Source organism: Megalobrama amblycephala, linkage group LG17 (genome assembly GCF_018812025.1).
Source record: "Megalobrama amblycephala isolate DHTTF-2021 linkage group LG17, ASM1881202v1, whole genome shotgun sequence".
Classification (NCBI taxonomy): domain Eukaryota; kingdom Metazoa; phylum Chordata; class Actinopteri; order Cypriniformes; family Xenocyprididae; genus Megalobrama; species Megalobrama amblycephala.
Genome location: NC_063060.1, coordinates 36185919 through 36197172, shown reverse-complemented (window position 1 = coordinate 36197172; position 11254 = coordinate 36185919). Strand labels below are relative to the sequence as shown.

The 11254-nt window shown below is 35.2% G+C and overlaps 1 protein-coding gene across 1 annotated transcript; it reads left to right on the top strand.

The window, feature by feature from the left end:
• The first annotated feature begins 178 nt into the window (after positions 1-178).
• Positions 179-11097, top strand: faim2a (Fas apoptotic inhibitory molecule 2a). The gene is made up of 12 exons (XM_048162697.1): positions 179-308; positions 2038-2200; positions 2342-2475; positions 4183-4247; positions 5185-5238; positions 5343-5393; positions 5534-5573; positions 5683-5720; positions 7126-7213; positions 7297-7392; positions 7754-7807; positions 9478-11097. The coding sequence occupies exons 2-12, from the start codon at positions 2044-2046 to the stop codon at positions 9622-9624; spliced, it is 924 nt and encodes a 307-aa protein (XP_048018654.1). The 5' UTR covers positions 179-308; positions 2038-2043; the 3' UTR covers positions 9625-11097.
• The last annotated feature ends 157 nt before the right edge of the window (positions 11098-11254 follow it).

The following is an 11254-nucleotide window of genomic DNA, read 5'->3' as shown; positions in this document are numbered from 1 at the left end:
ATAACGTATTCTTTTTTAAAAATACTAAGTTATTGTTTCTTTACTGGGAATTTGCATTTAAGGATACATAAAGTTAAATAAAATGTGAGTTATTTTGTTTTTCTGACTTGCATTGATATCCAACAGCACATGTTTTCACTGTAAAATACATTTTGCATAAAAAACAACATCGCTTCACACTTTTTAGCTTGCTTACGGTTCGCGTTTGTCATTTCCGGAAACACAGGATGTACGTCATTGGACGATTGAGTTCATTGTTTTTACCTTTACTTGGGGATCTCGAGTGTCACATTAGCTGTTACAGTAAGGTAAGTTGAATTACAGAGCTTACTCTAGCAGTCATTTGTTAGAACCTATATTTTGATTTAGGTTATAACAACGTTATTTTTATATGCGCAAATTATTTGTCGTTTCCTGCACGACAGAATGGGCTTGAAAAGTGTCATGGATGTGCTAGCTAAGCTAAGCGCTGTCAACATTTACATCAGTCCTGTTGCAGCGGATTTTAGTATACAGCAGTACTCGACTCGTTGAGACTAATAGTTTAGGATAAAAGACTGTTGTGCTGTGGGTTTAACAGCTCTACAGACTCTAGCCAGATTAATTTGTGTTTAAACTGATGTTCAGTTTATTGTTTATAATAACTGTATAACTGTTCTGAATCATATTTGATATATAGGGATTTCTAAGGCCTCTAAATTATTAGTACAGCTGAAGAAAACCTGTTGTACACAATTATTATACATGTCTTTTTGCTGTGGAATATTTAAGTAAACTTAGGAATAAATTATATATTATTAGTAGGCTAATATTTCAAGATGAACTCTTACTAGACTGAAGCAATGCACTTAATTATCCATATATATTTTTAGTAAAATCATGTTAAAATGTGTGTATCACGTGTGATAGGGTTTTGAGAGATGTTTATTTCTCTAAATTATCATTGTACTGCATTTAATTATACGTTTTGTCCCCCAAAATTAAAACTTCAGAGCCTTGATCATAAATATCATCTTAGTAAGATATATTATTATTGGTAGAAATAATATAACACTGTTCTATTTAAAAAAGATTTTTTACTTAATCAGAATGGTACAAAACTTGGCACTTGCTATGTGGGAAAAAAAAAAATCATGGACATGATTTGTAAAGAATAAATGGTCCTAAAAATAGCCATAAATGAATTTCACCTAGTGGAAAATTTTGATGCGCCCAAATAAAATCTTACTGAAAGATACTGAGATTTCAACCTCCTATTTGGAGCAACACTTGTTTAGAAATATGGCTTTGATTTCTCACAGTTTTAGAGTAAAGCATGTTTTGAAAAATATATATTTCGTATGTAAATTGAAAATAGTATTTTTGTGGATTTTTCATAATAACAATAAATTTAAATTTCACTTATTAAACTTCAGGAATAATTTGCCAAGTGTCGTCTTTAAAAAGAGACCAAACTTAAGTCTGTGCTCCAAAGCATTCAAGATTTATGACAGTTTAAATCGGAAATTTAATTTTCAGGTCAATGCTCAAAAAGTGAATAAATGGATTATAACTACTGCATAAATATAATTTAGACCTGGTTTCACAGACAGGGCTTAGATTAAACCAGGATTAGGCCTTAGTTTAATTAGGCCATTTAAGAAGCTTTTATAAACATGCTTTAAAAAGCATTACTGGTGTGCATCTTGAGACAACACAACATTTTACGTCGGTGCAAGTCGCTTTCAGTTAAAACAGCTCAAACCTTGTCTGTGAAACCAGATGCATTTACCATAAAGTCCCCTAAAAATACAAAATATTAAATAAAAAACATAGTACATTCATTTCATTGAAAAAAAAATCCTTTATGTCTCCCATTGGCTTAAAATAGGAAAGGATCCAAGTTGTAGGTTCATAATGAATTCATGTGGTGAAGAGTTGCAAAGTTCCATTGGCCTTGTGGCATAAAATATTAATTGAAGTCAGGGTGCTCGAATATCAGATCTGCTTGTGCTTGGTTCCGTTCTCAGATGATTTTTGAATGTTATTGTTTTACAGTAGACCATGAGTCTGCCAGCAGCTCCACCCAGCTATGCTGAAGCTACAGCAGGAGATAAAGAACAAGGAGCTGGTAGCTTCAGTTACGCTTCCCAGCCGCCCCCAATGCCACCACCAACCATGCCCATGCACCCCAGCTGGGCTTATGTGCATCCCGGCCCTAGTATGTGACATTTTATTATTACAACACATTTGTGTCATTTATATGCAAGGAACATTCTCTTTAATGTGAGATAAGTCTGAGGATAAAATCTGCCTGAGGATCTTCTCTGAACATTGTTAATAGTGCAAAATGTCTCTTTAGGTCCAGGATATTCCAGCGCTTATGCTGCAGACATGTCCTCACCCTTCTCTGATCCGAGCTCCGGCAGCAGCTTCGACGGCCTCAGTGGAAGCAACTGGGAGGACAAGAATGTCCGCCGAATGTTCATCAGGAAGGTGTGAAAGTTCTCATCCAATTGTTTTTCCATTAGCAGTCTGCTTTACAGTTCAAATGTTATTAACTTATATGAATTGGGTTGGATGCAAGTGTGCAGTCTATATCTTTTAATGTGTTTGTTGCTCAGTCATAATTAAAAAGATGTTCAGGTTAATCAGGGCTCGTCAGGCTGTTATTTGAGATTTTTACCTGCCCTGCCAACATTAATACTGGTCTCACAACAAACAATATGCATTTTATTCATAGCAGCATATTTTTATATATTTGTTTTCATGTACAGTACAGTCCAAAAGTTTGGAACCACTACGATTTTTAATGTTTTTAAAAGAAGTTTCGTCTGCTCACCAAGGCTACATTTATTTAATTAAAAATACAGTAAAAAACAGTAATATTGTGAAATATTATTACAATTTAAAATAACTGTTTTCTATTTGAATATATTTCACAAAGTAATTTATTCCTGTGATGGCAAAGCTGAATTTTCAGCATCATTACTCCAGTCTTCAGTGTCACATGATCCTTCAGAAATCATTCTAATATGCTGATCTGCTGCTCAAGAAACATTTAATGTGTATAATTGTACAAAATATTTGTGTACAATATTTTTTTTCAGGATTATTTGATGAATAGAAAGTTCAAAAGAACAGTGTTTATCTGAAATCTAATCTTTTGTAACATTATAAATGTCTTTATTGCTTTTGATTGATTTAATGCATCCTTGCTGAATAAAAGTATTAATTTCTTTAATTTCTTTTCAAAAAAATAAAAAATAAAAATTCTTACTGACCCCAAACTTTTGAACGGTAGCGTATAATGCTACAGAAGCTTTGTATTTCAGATAAATGCTGTTGTTTTGAACTTTCTATTCATCAAGGAATCCTGAAAAAAAAGTACACAACTGTTTTCAACATTGAAAATAATCATAAATGTTTCTTGAGCAGCAGATCAGCATATTAGAATGATTTCTGAAGGATCATGTGACACTGAAGACTGGAGTAACGATGCTGAAAATTCAGCTTTGATCACAGGAATAAATTACTTTGTGAAATATATTTAAATAGTACACAGTTATTTTAAATTATAATAATATTTCACAATATTACTGTTTTTTTCTGTATTTTTAATTAAATAAATGTAGCCTTGGTGAGCAGACGAAACTTCTTTTAAAAACATTAAAAATCTTAGTGGTTCCAAACTTTTGGACTGTACTGTATATGTAAATATGATTAAAATATTATTACTTTAAAATATAATTTGAAATTAAGTGTCAGTAAAGACATTTATAATGTTACAAAAGGTAAATAAATGCTGCTCTTTTGAACTTTGAAAAAAAAAAAAAAAAGTTACTGTTTCCACAAAAATATTAAGCCGCACAACTGTATTTATCATTGATAATAATAATAAGTGTTTCTTGAGCACCAAATCAATATATTAGAATGATTTCTGAAGGATTTCTGAGGAGTAATGAAGCTGAGCTTTTTCATCACAGGGATAAAATATATTTTAAAATATATAAAAATATAATAAAATAGTATTAATTGTAGTATTTCAAAAATATTTCGGTAACACTTTACAATAAGGTTCATTAGTTAAACATGCAGCCTTGGTGTGCATGAGATGTTTAAAAAAACAACTTACTGTCCCTAAACATTTGAACAGCAGCATACAAACATTCTAGTTATGAAAAGCATATATATTCTTTGCAGGTCTTCTGTATCCTAATGGTTCAGCTCATGGTCACGTTTGGTGTGGTGTCGCTCTTTACATTTTGGTAAGTTATACACACATCAGAGTACATGACACAACCCCATTTTATCCATTTATTCCACTTTTAAAGGGATAGTTCACCCAAATATGAAAATTATCCCATGATTACCCTCAAGCCATCCTAGGTGTATATGACTACCTTCTTTCTGATGAACACAATCTGAGATCTATTTAAAATGGCAGTGAATGGGGTGCAAGATTTTAAAGCCCAAAAAGATGCATCCATTCATCATAAAAATAATCCATAATAAAGGCCTTCTGAAGTGAAGCGATGAGTTTTTCTAAGAAAAATATCCATATTTAAAAATTTAAAACTATAATAACAAGCTTCTGGCAGACAGCCGTAAGCATCGGTTTGAAGGCGGAAGAGTGAACTCTGACCCGGCGCATGACAGAGGAGAGAGCAAAACAAAACACTGTCACAAATTAGTAGTCTAAAACGGGAAAATTTTAAAGAGAAAGATCAGAGGATTTCGATATATAAGAGAAGAGGAGCTTGAGTTTGTTGCCCAGCCCTATTTGTTGAAATCGCGAGAGGCGTCTAAGCTTACGATACTCCTTCATCATACATCGCGTCAGAAGTGGCACAAGTTGACTTCTGGAAGCTAGTTATTATAGTTAATAAAGTAAATATTAATATTTTTCTTACAAAAACCCATTGCTTTGCATCAGAAGGCCTTTATTAACCCACTGAAGCCGTATGGATTATTTTTATTATGGATGGATGCACTTTTCTGGGCTTCAAAATCTCGTACCTCCCCATTATAAAGCTTGGAGGAGCAAGGATATTTTTAAATATGTCTCTGATTGTGTTTGTCTGAATAGTCATTTTCACTTAGGATGGCTTGAGGGTGAGTAAATCATGGGATAATTTTCATTTTTGGGTGAACTATCCCTGTAAAAGAAAGCACTGTTACTGATGACTGTCCTGTCTTTCACAGTGAACCAGTCCGGAAGTTTGTACAGTACAATCGGGTTTTCTATCTGACCTCATAGTAAGTGAATTATACACTGTGCTCTTTCTTCTTTAGAGGCTTTAGGACTTTATATATGAATTATGTTTGTGATCATGTGAGTGACACTGCTATGTTTTGTCCAGCATGACTTTCATGGGAACATACCTGATGCTTGTATGCAGCACAAATGCACGGTAAACAGATACTGTTTGTTATACATTGTTCTTGTTTTTGAGTTCACCTTCTGGCTTACATAAGAGATGTGTGATTTCAGGAACTTTGAGCTTCTTTGATATCCATCACTTATTGATCATTGTTTGTGTTTCTTCTGCAGACGAAGATACCCTACCAATATGATCCTTCTATCCATTTTTGTAAGTAATTTCATTGTCTCATTAGTTCACTAGTTAAATGAAACATTTATTTACCATTATTTAACTTTAAAAAAAAAAAGGGATGAATATTTTTGTTTTATGTTTTTAGACTTTGGCAATGTCCTATATGGCTGGCATGCTCGCCAGGTAAGACAAAATTATATTATATTATATTATATTATATTATATTATATTATATTATATTATATTATATTATATTATATTATATTATATTAAAAAACTGACCATTGTTAGAGATGAAATATTCTTTATAATTATGAAAAATGTTAGTGGATGTTCAAAATGTGAAAGTTTACAGTCCTTGCCCTTATTATACACACCATTAAGGTCACTATGGTGAATACATTACATAGTAAAGTAGGAGACAAAATGAACCAAATTGTACCCTTGTACTCTGCCACTGCTATAGTTACCTGTATTTGTGAGGACTGGTTTGATTTTTTTGACCATCGAAATGAGGAAAAATATAGAGTAAAGACTTTTTTCCTTTCTGAGACCTCTTTAAAGGCCTGTTTGAGGGTCAAGACTTGATTTTAGGGATAAGGTTAAAATTAGGTTAAAGGGGATAGTTCACCCAAAAATGTAAAGTATCCCATGATTTACTCACTCTCAAGCCATCCTAGGTATATATGACTATCTTCTTTCAGCCAAACACAATCAGAGTTATATTAAAAAATATACTGACTTTATAATGGGATTGAATGGTACAATTTTTTTGAAGTTAAAAAAATCGCATCCATCCATCATAAAAGAAATCCATTTGGCTCCAGGAGGTTAATAAAGGCCTTCTGAAGTGAAGTTTATCCAACTTCATAAACTATAATCACTGGTTTCAAATAACAGCCGTACTCGAGTCTAGTCCTGGCAGAAGAGCAACCTCTGACCCGAAGCATGACATATTGACGAATGTTCAAGCGCAGAGGATAGAGCAAAATAAAACACCGGTCACGAATTAGAAGTCTAAAATGAGAATTTTTAAAGAGAAATGTCAGAGGAGCTTGAGATTGCCCCGCCCTATTTGTTTGAACCGCAAGAGGCGTCTACTCTCACCTAAGCTCACACTAATCCTACATCCTACGTCATACGCCAGAACTTGACTCTCTCGTGAGCGCGTTACAAGAACATTACAAGAAACTAGTGATCTAATACAGTTTATAAAGTTATAATATGGATATTTTTCTAACAAAAATGCATTGCTTTGCTCCAGAAGGCCTTAAAAAATGGTACCTTTCACTCCCATTATAAAGCTTGGAAGAGGATATTTTAAAATATAACTCTGATTGTGTTCGGTTGAAAAACTAAATGATGGGATTTTTTTTTTTTTTTGGGTGATCTAACCCTTTAAGGGTAGGTTTAGGGTAAGGGTAAGGGTTTGGGTCAGGCACTTAGTTGCGATGGGTAGGGTTAGAATAAAGAGCTAGAAGTTGCATTGTGTCAGTGAATGTACTCAGAAAGATAGATGTACAAGAATGTGTGTCTAATTTGCAGCACTACTTTCATGTTTTTAATCTCACTCTCTTTCTATACACAGCTATCATAATACCAAAGTGGTGATGTTGAGTGTGGGCATCACAGCACTGGTGTGTCTGGCCATCACACTCTTCTGTTTCCAATCCAGGGTGAGCTCATTTCGTCTTAAACGGCTTCTGTCAAGTGCTTCATATATGTGTCATTTGATAGAGCACTGACTTCTGTCATCTAGGTTGACTTCACCACCTGTCACGGATTACTTTTCTCTCTCATGATGGTTCTGATGATAACCGGGCTTCTGCTGTTCTTCACTGCACCATTTGGATATGTAAGCTGCTTAACAGATATTTGAATGTACTAGATCACTTTGAAGCTGTCACTATTATAATGTGTCAATGGCTATGTTCACACTGTCAGTCCAAATCCGAATATTTGTGTGTCCGATTGGAATCTGATCTAAATTATTGACTGTCCACAGTGTGTATCGCAACTGTTCAGATCCAAATGTAGCTTAAAACGGATTTGTAAAATTTTTTATTTTTTGCTGTTCACACTTGCTAAACATGATCGGATTCCAATCGGATATGCACAAAAATCTGATTTGGACTGGCTATCATGTTGATTTCATACTGAAGCCATAATTTTGATATCAGTCCAACCATAGTGTCAACTCTATCTGTTGTTTTTAGATACCCTGGTTGCATACTGCTTATGCTGGATTTGGTGCTCTGGTTTTCACTCTGGTTAGTACCCTTTGACTATGAAATATTTTCATGTTTATGTGTTTCATACAAGATAGTGTTGTCATGATACTGGAATTTCCAACTTCGATACGATACCTTGAAAAATATCGACATTCAGTACCATTTTCGATACCACGGGAAAACTGCCATATATACCGCCATACAGATAATTTGTTGTTATCTTATATTTTGTTGCAGTAGCTTACACACAGAACAAGGGATGCTTTATTTGAACCATTGAACTAAATTTACAAAAAAAAAAAAAGACAAGTAAACAGTCAGTAATAAAATAAGAACAAATAAACAAATTGCAAACGATAGCACAAATAAATACAATAGAATAAAGAGAAATGAATTAAAGGTCCCGTTCTTCGTGATCCCATGTTTCAAACTTTAGTTAGTGTGTAATGTTGTTGTTAGAGTATAAATAAAATCTGTAAAATTTTAAAGCTCAAAGTTCAATGCCAAGCGAGATATTTTATTTAACAGAAGTCGCCTACATCGAACGGCCAGTTTGGACTACATCCCTCTACTTCCTTCTTTAATGACGTCACTAAAACAGTTTTTTGACTAACCTCCGCCCACAGGAATACACAAGAGTTGCGTTTGTAGAGTGTGTTTGTCGCCATGTCGTCGAAACGCTGTTATTTTCATCCCGCAGTCCAATCACCGGGTCTGATTCCGGCTCAAATTGATAGGGTAAAATTAAAGACATGTTTACAATAACACTGAGCGCGTGCATCTCCACGTTATGGTAAGAGGCGTGACCTTTCCGGGCAAGGAGCGCTAAACTGCTGTCGAATCACAACACAGGAACCGCTGGCACAATCAGAACTCGTTACGTATTTCTGAAGGAGGGACTTCATAGAACAAGGAAGTCATCAGCCCGTTTTTATGACAGTGGAAACAGCGGTATACAGTTAAGTAAATTATGTGAAAAATACTGTGTTTTTTTACACGCGAAACATGAACACATGTTATATTGCACACTATAAACACAATCAAAGCTTCAAAAAACCACGAAAAACGGGACCTTTAAACATGGCTTTAAGTGTTTCAGGTGGGTCTAACAGTGGTATTCAGGTAAGAACCTACAGAAGTTAAAGTAATCAAATGTAAAATAGCACTGGATAGTCTTCATTGTAAAAATTTAATTCAGATTAATGCTTACAATTAAAGTTACAAAATTTTTCAGTCAAGAGCAGTGAGTGATTTCAATTGACAGACAGCAGCAGGAATATTAGGCTGCTGTCACTTTAAGAGCGAATACACAGATCTAATATACTGTTACACAACATGCGTTTTCTCTCTATTTACAATCCAAAAACTTACTGTATTTACCTGAATACTCGCCAAGAGAGACATTTTGAGATAATTTTCTATGTATTTGACCGTTTAAGCGCAAAAAGCAACAAAAAGAATTCAATTTGGTACTCACAAGCTGTTTGTGTATGCGTATGTTTGTGTAAAACCTGTGGGAATGAGTAAAATTATGTGCAATACAAGCATTATCCAACCGGAACGAGTGAGAGGAGACAGGTGTGTCAATTTGCCGTCGGAGAGATAGAGCAAGAATGCGCAGCTGGTATCACTGTATCGATATTGCAGATATTTCAGTATCGATATTTTTGACAACACTAATACATTAATGATCTTTTTTCGTGCTTTAGTTCCTGGCATTCGACATGCAGCTGCTGATTGGCAACAGGCGATACTCTCTGAACCCAGAGGAGCATGTGTTTGGAGCCATCTGCCTCTACATGGATGTGGTCTACATATTCCTCTTTTTCCTTCAGCTCTTTGGGAGCCGTGAGTGAGGTGTTCATGCTATGTCTGGGCTTGAGCCTTTGTCCTCTGTTACACACACACACACACACACACACACACACACCCCCCCTTCTCAGTTACTCCAAGGTTTGGTGAGGAGTGAACAGTCTTCCTTCATTCTGTGTGGCAGTTAAAGTTTGATGTGTGCTGTTGTTTTCCTTCTGGTCATGGTTAGGCAGCTCTTTGCACACCTAGTATGCACCCTTGCTGCAAGATAACCATACTACCAATCAGATATACACATGCTGTTCAGGGTAGACAATCACTGCACATCATTTTTGTGATTTGAAATGCCCTTCATCAGCATTAAAAAAAAAAAAAAGTTTAGAATTCCAGCATTCAATAATGAGGAAAAAAATCAATGTGTGTTTGGGTGTGATTTAGTGGGGAATATAGTGACTTGATTATTGTCCCCTTGTTTGCACGTTGTTTAGTTGAAATGAATCTTAAACCTCGCTGGCAGTCGCTAAATGTGTAACAGTCCTTTCAACCTGAGTTTTGTCAATCAGCAACATTGTGCAGTGAAATTATACCAGAGGCAGATAGGCCCATATGTGACACTTTGTTTTCCTCTTGTGCAATAACATGCTCTTGACTGGGGGACTGAAGCTTGACCTTACAGGAACTTGTTGTGGTCAGTAAATATTTTGTGCCTCTGAATGCTGGATGATAATGAGGTTTCAGTGCTGTTGTATGGAGCCAGTGCAGATTTATGAAAAATATATTGTGTGCCAAATATAACTCCTGTTATGAGGTGATGGCACTTGGTCCAACAGGTCAACTGTGAGGTCTTCAATATATGTCTATATATTCCCTGGTAAATTAACTCATGAGTATGTGATGCTTGGGAGTTTTTACTCATTTTCAAGTCTCTTAATTGCTTTTATTGTAATTTTCTAATTCACCTTTAAGTAAAATGTTTTAGATGCTATAGGGTTAGTTCACCCAAAAATTAAAATTCTGTCATTTATTACTCACCCTTGTGTCGATCCACATCTGTAAGACCTTCATTCATCTTCAGAACAAAAATTAAGATCTTTTTGATGAAGTCAGAGAGGTTTCTGTTTCTCCGTAGAGATCCAACGCAACTACCACTCCAAGGTCCAGAAAGGAAAAACATCAAAAAAGTACTCCATGTGACTCCAGTGGTTCAATTTTATGGAGTGACATGAGTGCTTTGTTTGCAAAAAAAAAAAACATAATTTACCACATTATTTACAAAATAACATTATCCAAAGCATTCACAGAACAATGTCAGCTCTCGCATGAACACAAAACACGTGTCGTGAACACTCGCGTTGATGTGAGAGTCTGAACCAAGCAGCAACCTCCCCGTTTCTCTTGAAGCCAATACACTTAAACTGCAATTCATCGACTGGCCGCTAGGGACAAGCTCCAAAAGAGAGCAGAATCTCATTGAGCCCCATGTTAAAATGCCCAACTTTACAGCAGAAAAAACATGTTTACAGCCTGGTACAAATTGTGGTTTTGGTCTATACAGCTAATTTTGCCCTTCATGACAGCTGTGAGGGGGTGAATTTTTTTTATAACTCATCTGTTTAAATTATATTAAGCCTTAAAGTTCTGCATAATTGACCCTTCGCAAAGACCCGCCCTCCT

Bases quoted from the DNA above. Each gene is read 5' to 3' on its own strand.
- faim2a (XM_048162697.1), top strand. From the start codon at position 2,044: ATGAGTCTGCCAGCAGCTCCACCCAGCTATGCTGAAGCTACAGCAGGA. The intron at 5,239-5,342 runs GTAAGTGAATTA...TGTTTTGTCCAG, and splicing joins GTTTTCTATCTGACCTCATA to CATGACTTTCATGGGAACAT. The intron at 7,214-7,296 runs GTGAGCTCATTT...TCTGTCATCTAG, and splicing joins TCTTCTGTTTCCAATCCAGG to GTTGACTTCACCACCTGTCA.